Source organism: Symphalangus syndactylus, chromosome 17 (genome assembly GCF_028878055.3).
Source record: "Symphalangus syndactylus isolate Jambi chromosome 17, NHGRI_mSymSyn1-v2.1_pri, whole genome shotgun sequence".
NCBI classification, from domain to species: domain Eukaryota; kingdom Metazoa; phylum Chordata; class Mammalia; order Primates; family Hylobatidae; genus Symphalangus; species Symphalangus syndactylus.
This window is the reverse complement of record NC_072439.2, coordinates 21,297,175-21,313,663: the sequence shown is the minus strand read 5'-3', so window position 1 is coordinate 21,313,663 and position 16,489 is coordinate 21,297,175. Positions and strand designations below refer to the sequence as shown.

The following is a 16,489-nucleotide window of genomic DNA, read 5'->3' as shown; positions in this document are numbered from 1 at the left end:
AGAGTCTCACTCTGTTGTCCAGTCTGGAGTGCAGTGGCACAATCTCGGCTCACTGCAAACTCTGCCTCCGGGGTTCAAGCAATTCTCCTTTCTCAGCCTCCTGAGTAGCTGGGATAAGGGCACCAGCCAGTATGCCTGGCTAATTTTTGTATTTTTAGTAGAGATGGGGTTTCACCGTGTTGGCCAGGCTGGTCTCGAATTCCTGACGTCAGGTGATTCACCCACCCTGGCCTCCCAAAGTGCTGGGATTACAGGCATGAGTCACCATGCTCAGCCTAGCTAGTGGTTTTTATTGAAAGTCCTTTTAAAGCTGAGGAGATGGCCCCTCTCCTAATTTGTTGAGAGTTTTTATACGAACAGGTGTTGAATGTCACCAAATGATTTTTTCTGCCTCTATTTATGTGGCTATATAATTTTTTTCTTTAGCCTCTTAATGTAGTGGATTATATTGATTTATTACTTTTCAGTTAATAGATCTTATTTTTAAAACAGTTTTAGGTTTACAAAAGAAAATTGAGCAGAAAGCACAGAAAGTTCCTATAGACTTCCTTTTCCCCTTTACATCTTGTGTAAGTATGGTACTTTTGTTACAATGATTAACCAATATTGATATACTATTATGAACCAAAATCTGTAGTTTAAATTAGGGTTTGTTTTTTCTGTGTACAGTTCTATGGGTTTTGAAAAAGGCATAATATCATGCACCATTTTGGTATCATACAAAATAGTTTCTCTGCCCTAAAAAGCCCACGTGCTGCACCTACTAATCCTCCCTCCTCCCTAAACTCCTGGCAACTACTGTTTTTGTACTGTCTTCACAGTTTGAGTTCTTCAGAATGTCATATAGTTGGAATCATATAGTATGTGGCCTTTTCAGACTGGCTTCTTTCACTTAGCTACATACATTTCAGGTTCTTCCATGTCTTTCTGTGGCCTGATTTCTTTTCATTGCCAAATCATATTTCTTCTTCTCTTTTTTTTTTTTTTTTTTGCTTTTTTTGAGACAAAATCTCACTGTGTCACCCAGGCTGGAGTGCAGTGGCTCCATCTCAGCTCACTGCAACCTCCACCTCATGGGTTCAAGCAATTCTCCCACCTCAGCCTCCCAAGTAGTTGGAACTGCAGGCACATACCACCGTGCCTGGCTAATTTTTGTTATTTTTAGTAGAGATGGGGTTTCTCCACATTGGCCAGGCTGGTCTCGAATTCCTGACCTCAAGTGATCCACCTGCCGCGGCCTCCCATAGTGCTATAATTACAGGCATGAGCCATCATGCCCTGCCATATTTCATTGTATGAACACACCACAGTTCTTTTATTTATTCACTTGTTGACGAACATCTTGGTTGCTTACAAGATTTGGAAATTATGAATAAAGCTGCTGTTGCCGGGCGCGGTGGCTCAAGCCTGTAATCCCAGCACTTTGGGAGGCCGAGGCGGGCGGATCACGAGGTCAGGAGATCGAGACCATCCTGGCTAACACAGTGAAACCCCGTCTCTACTAAAAATACAAAAAATTAGCCGGGCGAGGTGGCAGGCGCCTGTAGTCCCAGCTACGCGGGAGGCTGAGGCAGGAGAATGGCGTGAACCCCGGGGGGCGGAGCCTGCAGTGAGCCGAGATCGCGCCACTGCACTCCAGCCTGGGTGAAAGAGCGAGACTCCGTCTCAAAAAAAAAAAAAAAAAAAAAAAAAAAAAAAAAAAAAAAAAAAAAAAAAAAAAAAAAAAAAAAGCTGCTGTAAACATCTGTGCAGAAGTTTTTGTGTGGCTATATGTTTGCAACTCATTTGGGTTAATACCGAAGAGCATGATTGCTGTAGCACATGGTAAGAATATGTTTAGCTTAGCAAGAAACCGCCAATTTGTCTTCCAAAGTAGCTGTGCCATTTTGCATTCCCACCATCAATAAATGACAGTTTCTATTGAGCTGTGTCCTTGTCAGCATTTGGTGTTGTCAGTTTTGGATTTTAACCATTCTAATAGGTGGGTAGTGGTACATTATTATTGTTTCAATTTTCTTTATTATTATTATTATACTTTAAGTTTTAGGGTACATGAACATGGCACATGGATACATATGTAACAGACCTGCACATTGTGCACATGTACCCTAAATTAACCTAAAGTATAATAATAAAATAAAATTAAATTAAAAATTAAAAAAAATGTAAAAAAAAAGTTTTAGGGTACATGTGCACAATGTGCAGGTTTGTTACATATGTATCCATGTGCCATGTTGGTGTGCTGCACCCATTAACTTGTCATTTAGCATTAGGTATATCTCCTAATGCTGTCCCTCCCCCCTCCCCCCCACCCCACAACAGTCCCCGGACTGTGATGTTCCCCTTCCTGTGACCATGTGTTCTCATTGTTCAGTTCCCACCTATGAGTGAGAACATGCGGTGTTTGGTTTTTTGTCCTTGCGATAGTTTACTGAGAATGATGGTTTCTGGTTTCATCCATGTCCCTACAAAGGACATGAACTCATCATTTTTTATGGCTGCATAGTATTCCATGCTGTATATGTGCCACGTTTTCTTAATCCAGTCTATCGTTGTTGGACATTTGGGTTGGTTCCAACTCTTTGCTATTGTGAATAGTGCCGCAATAAACATATGTGTGCATGTGTCTTTATAGCAGCATGATTTATAGTTCTTTGGGTATATACCCAGTAATGGGATGGCTGGGTCAAATGGTATTTCTACTTCTAGATCCCTGAGGAATCACCACACTGACTTCCACAATGGTTGAACTAGTTTACAGTCCCACCAACAGTGTAAAAGTGTTCCTATTTCTCCACATCCTCTCCAGCACCTGTTGTTTCCTGACTTTTTAATGATCGCCATTCTAACTGGTGTGAGATGGTATCTCATTGTGGTTTTGATTTGCATTTCTCTGATGGCCAGTGATGATGAGCATTTTTTCATGTGTTTTTTGGCTGCATAAATGTCTTCTTTTGAGAAGTGTCTGTTCATGTCCTTTGCCCACTTTTTGATGGGGTTGTTTGTTTTTTTTCTTGTAAATTTGTTTGAGTTCATTGTAGATTCTGGATATTAGCCCTTTGTCAGATGAGTAGGTTGCAAAATTTTTCTCCCATTTTGTAGGTTGCCTGTTCACTCTGATGGTAGTTTCTTTTGCTGTGCAGAAGCTCTTTAGTTTAATTAGATCCCATTTGTCAATTTTGGCTTTTGGTGCCATTGCTTTTGGTGTTTTAGACATGAAGTCCTTGCCCATGCCTATGTCCTGAATGGTATTGCCTAGGTTTTCTTCTAGGGTTTTTATGGTTTTAGGTCTAACATGTAAGTCTTAAATCCATCTTGAATTAATTTTTGTATAAGGTGTAAGGAAGGGATCCAGTTTCAGCTTTCTACATATGGCTAGCCAGTTTTCCCAGCACCATTTATTAAATAGGGAATCCTTTTCCCATTGCTTGTTTTTGTCAGGTTTGTCAAAGATCAGATAGTTGTAGATATGTGGCATTATTTCTGAGGGCTCTGTTCTGATCCATTGATCTATGTCTCTGTTGTGGTACCAGTACCATGCTGTTTTGGTTACTGTAGCCTTGTAGTATAGTTTGAAGTCAGGTAGCATGATGCCTCCAGCTTTGTTCTTTTGGCTTAGGATTGACTTGGCGATGCGGGCTCTTTTTTGGTTCCATATGAACTTTAAAGTAGTTTTTTCCAATTCTGTGAAGAAAGTCATTGGTAGCTTGATGGGGATGGCATTGAATCTATAAATTACCTTGGGCGGTATGGCCATTTTCACAATATTGATTCTTCCTACCCATGAGCATGGAATGTTCTTCCATTTGTTTGTATCCTCTTTTATTTCACTGAGCAGTGGTTTGTAGTTCTCCTTGAAGAGATCCTTCATGTCCCTTGTAAGTTGGATTCCTAGGTATTTTATTCTCTTTGAAGCAATTGTGAATGGGAGTTCACTCATGATTTGGCTCTCTGTTTGTCTGTGATTGGTGTATAAGAACGCTTGTGATTTTTGTACATTGATTTTGTATCCTGAGACTTTGTTGAAGTTGCTTATCAGCTTAAGGAGATTTTGGGCTGAGACAATGGGGTTTTCTAGATATACAATCATATCATCTGCAAGCAGGGACAATTTGACTTCTTCTTTTCCTAATTGAATACCCTTTATTTCCTTCTCCTGCCTGATTGCCCTGGCCAGAACTTCCAACCCTATGTTGAATAGGAGTGGTGAGAGAGGGCATCCCTGTCTTGTGCCAGTTTTCAAAGGGAATGCTTCCAGTTTTTTGACATAGTTGGAAGTAAAGCTCTCCTCAGCAAATGTAAAAGAACAGAAATTATAACAAACTGTCTCTCAGACCACAGTGCAATCAAACTAGAACTCAGGATTAAGAAACTCACTCAAAACTGCTCAACTACATGGAAACTGAACAACCTACTCCTGAATGACTACTGGGTACATAACGAAATGAAGGCAGAAATAAAGATGTTCTTTGAAACCAATGAGAACAAAGACACAACATACCAGAATCTCTGGGACACATTTAAAGCAGTGTGTAAAGGGAAATTTATAGCACTAAGTGCCCACAAGAGAAAGCAGGAAAGATCCAAAATTGACACCCTAACATCACAATTAAAAGAACTAGAAAAGCAAGAGCAAACACATTCAAAAGCTAGCAGAAGGCAAGAAATAACTCAAATCAGAACTGAAGGAAATAGAGACACAAAAAACCCTTCAAAAAATTAATGAATCCAGGAGCTGGTTTCTTGAAAAGATCAACAAAATTGATAGACCACTAGCAAGACTAATAAAGAAGAAAAGAGAGAAGAATCAAATAGACACAATAAAAAATGATAAAGGGAATATCACCACCAATCCCACAGAAATACAATCTACCATCAGAGAATACTACAAACACCTCTACACAAGTAAACTAGAAAATCTAGAAGAAATGGATAAATTCCTCAACAAATACACCCTCCTAAGACTAAACCAGGAAGAAGTTGAATCTCTGAATAGACCAATAACAGGCTCTGAAATTGTGGCAATAATCAATAGCTTACCAACCAAAAAGAGTCCAGGACCTGATGGATTCACAGCCGAATTCTACCAGAGGTACAAGGAGGAGCTGATACCATTCCTTCTGAAACTATTCCAATCAATAGAAAAAGAGGGAATCCTCCCTAACACATTTTATGAGGCCAGCATCATCCTGATACCAAAGCCTGGCAGAGACACAACCAAAAAAGAGAATTTCAGACCAATATCCTTGATGAACATTGATGCAAAAATCCTCAATAAAATACTGGCAAACCGATTCCAGCAGCACATCAAAAAGCTTATCCACCATGATCAAGTGGGCTTCATCCCTGGGATGCAAGGCTGGTTCAACATACACAAATCAGTAAATGTAATCCAGCATATAAACAGAACCAATGACAAAAACCACATGATTATCTCAATAGATGCAGAAAAGGCCTTTGACAAAATTCAACAACCCTTCATGCTAAAAACTCTCAATAAATTAGGTATTGATGGGACATATCTCAAAATAATAAGAGCTATCTATGACAAACCCACAGCCAATATTGTTTCAATTTGAAATGGCTACTGACATGTGATATGGAGCATCTTTCCTTATGCTTATTTGCTATGTGTATATTTTCTTTGGTAAGGTGTCTGCTCAGATCGTTTGCCCATTCTTTAATTGGGTTGTTTTCTATTGTTGAGTTTTAACAGTTCTTTGTGTATTTAGAATGTAAGTCCCTTATCAGGTATGTCCCCTGCAAATATGTTCTCCCAGTCTGTAGCTTGTATTGTCATTCTCTTGACAATTCTTTTGCAGAGCAGAAGTTTTTAATTTTAATGACACAGAACTTATCAATTGCTTCTTTCAGGGCTTGTTCTTTTGGTGTTGTATCTAATAAGCCATCACCAAACTTAAGGTCATCTAGATTTTCTCCTATGTTATCTTCTAGAAGTTTTATAGATACTCACTTTTCATTTAGGTCTACAATAAACTTGGAGTTAATTTTCGTGAAGGCTGTAAGGGAGCTTCTAAGGGGGACATACATTAACTTCTTTGAGAGTGGGTGGGTGATTGTGAAACTCTTAGCTGGGTCTTACAACGGACCCTAGATCCATCAGGAGAGCCCCACCTTCAGAAACCCATAGTGGAATGTGTTTCATGCATACACGGAGGAGAATATGCAGTCATATGCTCACATGCATGCCTGCACATGATCACACACATGTGTATGGCTATGTCCTGATCCAGAGTTCTCTCGTCATTCTCTGTAAGTGGTTCTCTCCTTCAACTTTATTAAGGGATATGTTGACAGAATGTCATTAAAATTAAAAACTTCTGCTCTGCAAAAGAATTGTCAATGGACTGACTCTGTATGTCCATTCATGTCTCCTTGTGTCCCTGGACTGACTCTGAATGGGCCACAGCGGCCTTACCTCGTAGGGAGCACAGATTACACCCTGGTATTCAAAGCATGTTGAGTAGGTGAGAGTGTGGGCAAGTGTGCAGGGAAGGCAGGACAGCCACCCTCCAGGTCTCTGGAAAACCCCCCAGGACAGGGATGTTCAGGCCGTGTGATGCTATACTAAGCTGTTTTACGTGAGGAATGGGTGCTTTTTAAGACTCTGTCTAGAGGGCTATGGGCACAGATCTGTGTTCAAAGATTTTCTGGGCACTTATGTTTTGTGAGACATCAGATAGAGACAACTTTCTAAGCCTCAGCTTTGTCACGTGTAAAATGGGCATGAACGCTTTTCCCCTTTGCAGAGGTTTGTGGCAATTAAGTGAGGTGAGCGTGCGACGCTTTTTGAACAAAGTTGACACGGGGTACTTGCTCAGGAAATAAGAGCTGCTATTATTACTACTCTTCATAGCATACTGTAAGGTTTCCCTTCCTCTCACCCCAGCTCGGAAGCACCTTATCAAGATGAACTGAGCCCCTTCTGTTTCTTCTCTTCCCTCTAACCACCTCGCCCCTTCCTTTCCCCCATCCTGCCTCCATTCTCAGCCCCGCCCATCCAGCTAGCCCCGCCCCTGTCACCGCCCTTTCCCTGGCCCCGCCCACCAGACCTGCACCAGCACAGCCCTTGCTCAGCGGGGCAGGAAGCTCATGGTGTAGTTTCGTGGGATCGTGGCAAAGCCCACGTGTTTGGGCGACACGTCAATGTCCTTAGGCGACTGGGAGGACTTGAAGCGGAAGTTCTGCATGATGGTGGTGAAGAAGAGAAAGAGCTCCATTCTGGCCAGGCCTTCTCCAAAACAGAACCGCTTTCCTGAGGAGGAGAGGCGGGAGGGGTGGGGGTGAAGCCCACTCTCAGTGCAGCCTCACCCCACTACAGACCTCCAGCTGCTGCTCTCCCAGGGAGGAGGGGTGGAATATTATGGCCTGAGAGAGTTTCAGAGGAGGCTCTGATCCTCCCTGAGCCTCAGTTTCTTTCTATAAGATGTAACAGTGGTGAACCAATATCGAGATATGATTATTAACCAAAGTCCATAGTTTACATTAGGGTTGACTCTGTGTTGTACAGTTCTATGGGTTTTGAAAAAGGCGTAATGTCATGCATCCATCACAGATGGGGTGATCCATGCCAGGCGTAGCAATGGGAGGTTTAGATGCCCCTACCCGCCAGATACACTGGCAAATATGACTGCCGTGCTGTGCCATTATCTCCTTTTCGGGGATCTGAAGAATCTGCTGTGTGACCCCAGACAAATAAATCTACGCGGAAAGATGTTTCCTTTCCTTTGGCCTGGAAGCAGGTATTGGGTGCTTGGTAGTTAAGGAAGTATCAGCTGGTGGCTCAAGGGTAGATTCTAACAGGAACTTCCAAGCTGGAGAAATACCAGGCTACACCGCAGAGAGGGGAGGTGGGTGAGGGAGGCGCCTGCTGGTGTGAACCGTGGCCTGGCAGCAAACAGTGGTCTCTTACCGATGGAAAAAGGCACAAAAGCGTCACTCTTCTTAAACTGCCCCTTCTCATCCAGGAAGTGCTGAGGATTGAAGTCCTGGGGGTTGGAGAAGAACCTGGGGTCTTTCAGCACGGAGCCCAGCATAGGGAACACTTCGGTGCCCTGGTAGGGAGGAGGAAAGTGTGTGTGATGAGGTGGGTTGGGGGGATTGGTGAAAGTACACAGGGGCTGGAGGGGAACTAGGGTGCCCCAGGTAAGGGGAAGTGGCAGGCATGGAGGAGTTGGGGTCCTGTGATGGAGGAGCTTTGGGGGATAGAAGGTTCACGTCTCTGGAACAGGAAGTTTGGGAGACATGGGGTCCATGTCCTGCTACGCAGGGTGTTTGGGGGACCTGAGATTTGTGTCCCTAAGATAAAAGGCCTAATGGAAAGGGGGCTTCTGTTTCTTAAGTCAGGAAGTTTGGGAACATGTGGTTGATTCTCCTGACACAAAGCGTCTGGGGAGATGCAGGACTCAGGAGTGTCTAAGTGGGAAGGTGGAATGGATGTGGTGGTTGCCACAGTCTTTTTTTGGCTGAGTGAGGGAGTGGGACAGGGTCTAGAAAACTTCTAATGGGGGTAGGATTCTGGGGACACAGAGAGAGGCTGGAAGTCCCTGTAGTCTGGGGGGTGGGGGACAGCACCTTAGGAAGGAAGAAATCCCGAAACTTGGTGTCCTTGTTGACCCTGCGGGCCACACCCATGGGGAGCATGTCTCCAAATCTTTGGATCTCGTGGATCACTGCCTCCGTGTAGGGCATCTTGGCCCGGTCCTCAAACTTGGGCTGCCGGTTCTTGCCGATCACTCTGTCAATCTCCTCATGGACCTTGGCTGGGGGAGGAGGGGGAATGTGTTTAGGTATCTAGGGGTCTCAGAGCAGGGATGATAGTCCGAATAGGTAAAACCGGGTGGATGACATGGCTCCACATATGACACGGAGGTAGACCATTCATAACAGACATCAGCCATTAGCATTGTTGGAGCAGGGTCCTGTTAACCAGGTTGTGTCAGAATCAGAGGGGAGGCACAGGGAGGAACTTAGGGGATGACCTGGAGGAGCAGGCAGCGGGCACTCAGCGGGCTTGGGACAGGAGTGACTGACCAATCAGTGCAGACATTTTCAATATTTTAATAGCTAGTGAGACTCAGCTGATGCCTATCAGCTGAATATTGCCCTGTCTCTGGACAGCAAGGCACATCTCAGGGTCCTGGGATCTGGGACAGGTGGTTACATTGCACCAGGCTCAGGGGAGTTTTGAGGGTCTGGGGCCCTCCACTTCCCTTCCCCTCCAGCCTTACCCTCCACCTCTGGGTGCTTCATGAGCAGCAGGAAGCCATAGCGCAGGGTGGTGCTGACGGTCTCGGTGCCCGCAAAGAAGAGGTTCAGCGTGGTCAGCACCAGGTTCTTCAGATAGAACTCCGTGTTGGGGTTCTTCTCCTCCTGCAGGGAGAGGGCGCTTTAGACCAAGCTCTTGGGGCCCTTCTAGGGCTTTTCCTTCGGATCTATCTTTCTTTGGTCCAGATCAAATGTGGAAAGAGGGACCCTAGATCTGCCAGACTCGCTCCAGGTTCCAGCCATTGCCCTGGCTGCTGGCTTTGCCCAAAATGCTCTTCCTTCTCACCTTCTTTACCTCGCTGACCATCTGTCCTTTGATTATCAACTTAGCTGTCAGTTTTTTTTTTTCTTATACAGACTTGGTCTTGCTAAGTTGCACAGGCTGGGCTCCAGTTCCTAGGTTCGAGGAATCCTCCAGCCTCAGCCTCCTGAGTAGCTGGAGCTACACATGCACATGACCATGCAGGCTCACTTTAAATTTTTAAAAAATTAATTAATTTTTGAGACACGATCTTATTCTGTCACCCAGGCTGGAGTGCAGTGCTGTGATATTGGCTCATTGCAACCTCTGCCCACCCTGGGCTCTAGCTATCCTCCCACCTCAACCTCCTTAGTAGCTGGGACCACAGGCCTGCACCACCACACCCAGCCATATTTTTGGATTTTTTTATACAGACGGGGTTTTGCCATGTTGCCCAGTCTGTTACTTTTTTAATGATAGGAATATTTGGAAAGAGAAGGATGAGGGGAGACGAAGACAAAGTAGTACAGAGATGGCAAGATGAAGAGTCAGAACAAAAGAGATTTTCTAAAATACAAGCACAGAGTTTTAAGCAACAGCATCCTATTTCTCCTCTAAAAATCTTGAAACTTACTGTGGGGGAATCCCTCCCTTGATCCTTTCTCCCTGAGCTTCGGACTCCCTAAAGCCTTCCCACATGGGAGGCTGACACCCAGAGGGAGGTGGGGACCCTGCAATGTAAAGCCAGGTCACCTGTCCACAGAGGTGTGCCTGATAACCAGGACATGAACGGTTAGAGAGCATGGTGGCTAAAAGCACCAGCTTTAGGCTCAGAGACACCAGGGTTTGAGCTTGGAGGACCACGGCTTCCTCGCTGTGTGACCTCAGTTAAGACACTTAAACTCTCTGGGCCTCAGTTTCCTCTTTTGTACAATTGGGGCCATGATTGAACCTCCTTTAAGGGCTGTTATGAGTGTTCCATGGGGGACTATCTTAAAGCACTTAACGCAGTGCCTGGCACATGGTAGTGCTGTAGAAGTGCTTGCTATTCTAATGCACGTGCACAAGTCCTGCCTGTGGGTGATGGCTCAGTAGATGGAACAGTAGTGGTTGATATAGTTGGGATTGTGAGGATTTTTTTTTTTTTTCTTTACAGAGTCTTGCTCTATCACTCAAGCAGAGTGCAGTGGCATGATCTCTGCTCACTGCAACCTCTGCCTCCCAGGTTCAAACAATTCTTCTCTCTCAGCCTGCTGAGTAGCTGGGATTACAGGCGCATGCCACCATGCCTAGCTCGTTTTTGTATTTTTACCAGAGACGGGGTTTCGCCATGTTGGCCAGGCTGGTCTCTAACTCCTGACCTCAGGTGATCCACCTGCCTTGGCCTCCCAGAGTGCTGGGATTACAGGTCGTGAGCCACCACGCCCGGTCAATTGTGAGGATTATTATGACAAGGGCTAATTTGAATGGGCCTGTGTTGTCTGCCCCCCCCCACTCCCAGACTGATTTCCCTCTGCCTGGCTTTGCACCTCCCTGCACTGGCTGCTGGGGTGTACCTCCTGCATGCGGATGAGAAAGGAGTCGATGAAGTCCCGTGGGGAACTGGGATCCAGCGTGCGCTGGTTGTGCTCCACCTTCTTGGCTATGAAGTTCTCCAGCCCTTGCAGCAACTTAAAGGCCTGTTGCTGTGGTCCTGGCAGGTGTTTCATCACAGAAGAGAACATCTCATAGAGCTGGGGTTGCAGAGAGGGGATGGGAAGGGAAGGACAGTTGTCGGGGGGCAGGAGCTGAGGGGAATGGGATTTGTTTCATAGCAAGGAAGGAACTGAGTTAAAGGTATCTGTCCAGGTGTTTAGGTATTTCAGTAGTGTTGGATGGGAAGTTATATCTAAGTTTTCATGTGGGTTAGGTGCCAGGGCTATGGTCTAGTAATTTAGGTGAGAAGAACTGAGGCACATATCCAGGTTTGAGGTATGCAAACGAGGCTGGATTGGAGCACACATCAGGTGTTCAGATATTCAAGTGAAGTTGAGTTGGAAGACACCTGTCCAGGTGTTTAGCTCTTCAGGTGGGGCTGGTATGAGGTGAGTGGCACCTGTCTAGGTATTTAGGCATTCAAGTGGGCTTGGTTGGAGACAGCTGTCCAGATACTTACTGGGTCTGGACTGGGGGCTTTTGTATGGGTGTTGAGGTATTAAAGTGGGGCTGGTGAAGATGTTGAAGTGGAGGGGATACCTGTTCAGGTGTTTACCTATCCAAGTGGGATGCACTGGGAGCACCTCTGTAAGGTGTGTGATTGGAAAGGGTTGGGGAACACTTATTTGGGTGTCAGGGAATAATCTGTCTAGATATTTATGTGTTTAGGGTGTTGATTAGGGCAACTGTTCCTATTTTCAGGTATTTAAGTGAGTCAAGCAGAGGGCGCTTGGCCAGATATTCCCAGTGGGCTTATCTGGGACGTTTGTGTAGATGTGAAATGATTATGATGGGCTGGATTTTGCAGCACCAGGTGTTCAGGTATGCAGGAGGTGGGTTGAGGCAGTCACTTGTCCAGGTGTTAAGATATTCAGAAGAACTGGGTAGGGAGCATCTGTCAGAAATTACAGTAAGTTGGGGATGGGAACACGTGCCCAGATGAGAGAGCTGAGCTGAGGGTATGCATCCTGCCGTCAGGCTCTGTTTTGGAGAGCATCTGTTGAGCTATCCAGGTGTCCTTGGAGACTGGGTATTGGGCATCCCTCCTGGGTTCTGGTGCAACTCTCCAGTTGTCCAATATTGGGGGCTGATTTTGAGGGGACACTGTCTAGAGGGGGTGGGAGTTTGGGCCACCTGTCTCCAGGTAGGAGAGCAGTTGGCAGGTTGTGGTAGGGGCATCACGGGCCGGGCTGCAGCCGGTTACCTGCCCCGTGGAGGTTGCCGTGAACTGGAAGCTTCCCAGCATCATGCCCAACAGTGACAGGAACTCTTTGTCCTCATAGTCAAAGCGGTCCCCAAAGACAATGGAGCTGATGACATTGGAGACGGTGCGGCTCAGGAAGAAGGTGGGATCGATACTGGCGCCTGCAGGTGTGGCGGGAGAAGGGGGTTGGGAAGAGAGTCAACTGAGAGGTGTGAGGAGAGTCAGAATTCCAGGAGGCAGGGCTCTGTTCAGCCAAATTCCCAGCGCCAGACTCCAGGGCTGGAAGTGCGGGCGCCTTTCCCCACCTAGTCCCCATCCCCAGGCAGAACGCGCGGGGGTTCCTCGCCCCCGCACTCGGGGTCCCCTACTCACCGTGCGTGCCCCGGAGGGCCTGGATGAGGAAGCCCGCCTCCTCCTGGATGCGTTCCTCGATGCCGCGCTTGCCCACGCCGAAGTCCCGCAGGGTGGCGATGGAAAAGCGCCGGAGCTGCTTGGCGCGCTCTCCGTTGCTGAATACCACGCCTGGGGAGGTGAACGCGGGGATGGAGAGAGGCCAGGGGGCGGCGGGGGCAGGAGCGGACCAGCTCCAAGGGGCTCCCCAAGCAAGGGTGGAGCAGAGAGGGAGTGGGATGTGAGAGAGATGGATTCAGCACCAGTGCCCAGCAGAGCTGCAAACTCAGTCAGAGAAACACGATGTCGAGGTCTAGGTCGAGGTCGAGGTCGAGAGAGAGAGAGAGGGAGAGAGAGAGAGAGACAGACCAGGTAGAAAGAATAAGAGAATCAGAAGAGAAACAGAAAGGCCAGACAGAGAGATGCACAGAGAAACAGAGGGATAAGGGGACACTCCATGGAGGAAGGGAAGGCAGTGGGGAGAGAAAGAGAGAGAGTGATGGAGGAAGAGGATGGAGGGAGGGGCAGTGAGATATGGGGAGATCTGGGAGGAGGAAATAAAAACGGTGAAAGATTCTTAAGCTGAGCTGGAGAAAAGAGAAAAATACTGAGATAGAAACAGAGAGGGTCTGGAAGGAAGACAGACGGTTACCAGGAGATGGAGGCTGGAGATGTGGAAGTAGGAATACCCTGAAATCCTAAGAGGAAGAAGTGGGAGAGGGAAGCGGAGAGAGGAGAAACACGGAGAAGCACAGAAGCTGAGAGCGACAAAAAGACAAATGAAGACAGAGGACCAGGGCTGGAAAACAGAAACCCAGGATGTCCTCAGAGATGGAGAGAGAGGGGAAAGAGGAGACTCCAGTGAGAGAGAACAAGGAGACGGGGCAGAGAGAGGCAGGGAGGAATCAGGACAGGGACACTGGAGACAGGTGAGGGACGCACATAGAGAGGCCACAATGAAGGGAGATGGGGAGAGAAGACCAGACAGGGGGCTCTGCCATAGCCTCCAGTGGGCAGGAGAGTCAGGGAGAAGGCTGGGGACACTGAGACCATCGCGTCCGCCTGGCCACCGTCCCCCTCTTGGGCACCCCCTCACCATAGCCTTTGAAGAGCCAGTCGAAGGTGGCCTGCTCCCCTCGCCCGCTGAACTCCTCAGCCTGGTCCACCAGAGCCTCCTTGACGGCATCATGTCCACACAGCACCACGACCCGCCGGGGCCCCAGGTGAATGGTGAACACGGGGCCATAGCGCTCACTGATCTGATGGAGGCGGGTGGGAGTGGTTAGAGGGAGCAGCCCCCACTCTGAATGGGCCCAGCACCGAGAGGTCATGTACTGGGATGCTTCGCCCCGAGGTTCTCACAGTCAGGGAGCTGGACATCCCAAGATCCTGTCTTTCTGATGCTGAAACTCCAAAACTCCGTTTCCTAAGACTCTGGTCCACACTGGTCAACCTCCTGCCACAAAACCCCAGCCAACAGGGCAGCCCCCACCCCATGCCACCCATCTCCCTGCCTTGGGACACCTTCATGAGGGAGTTATACATCTGCTCTGTGTTCAGCTGCAGGTAGTTTCCAATGAAGGGCAATGGGGTGGGTCCTGGAGGCAGCTTCCCCTTGCTCTTCCTCTGCTGCCAGACAGACATCAAGACCATCACAGTCAGGCAGGCCAGCAAGGCCCCCAGAAGCAGCCCTGAGGCCAGCATGGTGGTAGTGGGATGATAGATGGTGACGGCTGGGGTGGTTTGCCTTTATACTGCCTGAAAAAGAGGGATGGACTTTGGCTGATTACATAATCACCTCATTTCACCTCCCACTACACCTCCCACCATGAATCCCGCCTAGCTTGGGACACAGCCAGCAAGGGAGGATAAGGGGACCCCAGGGCAGCTGAACAGAGAGGGGGCCTCCAGACTAAATCTGTGGTACTTCAGGAGGGGTGCCGCAGGGCTGTGGATTTAGGAGGGGGCAACAGATAAGCTGTAGAATTGAGGAGTTTGGAATATTTGCATAGGGGAGCACTTGGGCTTTGGATTTGGGGTCTGAGAGTGAGAATGCACCCCAAGGTTGTGGATCTGGGGGTTCCAGGGGAGAGGAATCCAAAGGTCTGGGTTTTATTAGTGTGAGACGGAAGTATGGCTGTGCATGTGGGGGTCTTCTGGTGAGGAGGATGCAGGGTTAAGGGTCTCAGGAGGGGGGATTCCAGGCATGTGGACTTGAAAGTCTTGGGGCTAGGAAGACCCAGGGCTGTGGGTGTGGAGTTTCTGGGAGGAGGAGTGTGTAGCAAGCCCAGCAGGTCCTCCCAGAAAGCCCAGCAGCCCAGCACTGGGCCCAGGGGCTGACTTGATTTTGCTTTTGCCCAGAGCTGTCTCTTGATGCCCAGAATCCTCATTGGAACCTCAGAGTGAGGCCAGGTGGGTGCCATGGAACCTCCACTGCCCATCTGTGGTTGGGAAAGGGGTGGAAGACCAGAGCCATATTTCAGGGGAACTTTCCCCACACCTGGAGAAGAGTACCTTGTGTTATCAGTTGGCAGAGGGATTGGCTAGATCTGGAGAAATAGTAATAACAACCCCCAAATGGTGGAAAAATCTCAAGTGTCCCAAGGGTTGTAATTTACAAAGAACTCCACTGGTTTCCAACCCAGATCATTAGGGAAACCCACTAGATAGATTGTACCATCCCTATTAATCTTATGATTGCTATTTATGTTTCTCATTTTATATAAGGATCTGCGGAGGACAGAAAACAGACAGTGGGCAGGGGACATGCGTGAGTGGCCCTGAACTCCCATCTCTCCTGCTCTGCGTCCTTAGTTCCACTTTCTGGATTTGGTTTTCCTGCCAGTGGAAAGGGAGTGTTTAAGAAGAGAAGATCATATTTGAGGGTGAGTTAAGTCTCCTTTAAGGGCGATTCCTGCTTTGTCAGGGGCTACTACTATCAGCAGGCAGAGGAAACAATAGCAGAAGGGATTGGGGTAAACTCCAGTGTTAGGCACAGAGGCAGATCCTGGGGTGGGTGTGAGTGGAGAAGGGATGAGTAGCCCCCCTGTCCTTCCCTCAGGGACATTCTTCCTTAGTAAACAGGACAGTTACCCTTTGGTGAGCACGGTCGTATATGGGAAGATTAAGTCTAGGTGTGTATGATCTGGTGGAATCTTTGTAACAATGAGGTTGGTTCATCGTGATCATCCTCATTTTGAAGATGAGCAGATCTCAACTCCATAAATCCTCTTGAGTGAGGTCACACAGGGAGTAAGTGAGGGAGCTGGGATATGAACTCTTTCCCTGTGCCCCTTCATTGACTGGCCTAGATCACCCTGGGAGTCAAGTGCGGGCCAGGCTTAGCAGGAGGTGAGTGCTGGGACTGGCATCAGCAGTGGACACGCTGATGACATTGGCAGGTTCTGATATCAGCATCAGGTGTGTCCAGGGAGGGAGAGGCATCGTGTTGGCTTTGGGACTGCCCCCAGGTGTATGCTAGGATGGGAAACAAGTTGGCACTGAACTTGACACCAGGAGAATATTGAAGTCATGTTTGGTGCCAAGAGGGCTCTGTGTGTTGTCTCAGGTGTCATTGCGGGCATAAGAGTGTCCTTCTTCAGGAGGGCATAAGAGTGGCACCATATAGGGTCTGAGGTTGGTCCCAGTGGGCTCTGACATGAGCAGGAGGC

General features: G+C 47.7%; 1 protein-coding gene across 2 annotated transcripts; it reads right to left on the bottom strand.

The window, feature by feature from the left end:
- Window positions 1-6,838: 6,838 nt before the first annotated feature.
- LOC129466953 (cytochrome P450 2A13) lies at window positions 6,839-14,543 on the bottom strand. Of its 2 annotated transcripts, XM_055251076.1 has the most exons (9): window positions 14,343-14,543; window positions 13,915-14,077; window positions 12,801-12,950; window positions 12,429-12,589; window positions 11,086-11,262; window positions 9,252-9,393; window positions 8,596-8,783; window positions 7,934-8,075; window positions 6,839-7,276 (listed from the first exon to the last, which is right to left on the bottom strand). In XM_055251076.1, the coding sequence occupies exons 1-9, from the start codon at window positions 14,520-14,522 to the stop codon at window positions 7,095-7,097; spliced, it is 1,485 nt and encodes a 494-aa protein (XP_055107051.1). In that variant the 5' UTR covers window positions 14,523-14,543; the 3' UTR covers window positions 6,839-7,094. The 2 variants fall into 2 exon arrangements, with proteins under 2 accessions (XP_055107051.1, XP_055105019.2); XM_055249044.2 differs by lacking the exon at window positions 13,915-14,077 and having other exon boundaries at window positions 14,333-14,543.
- Window positions 14,544-16,489: the final 1,946 nt, after the last annotated feature.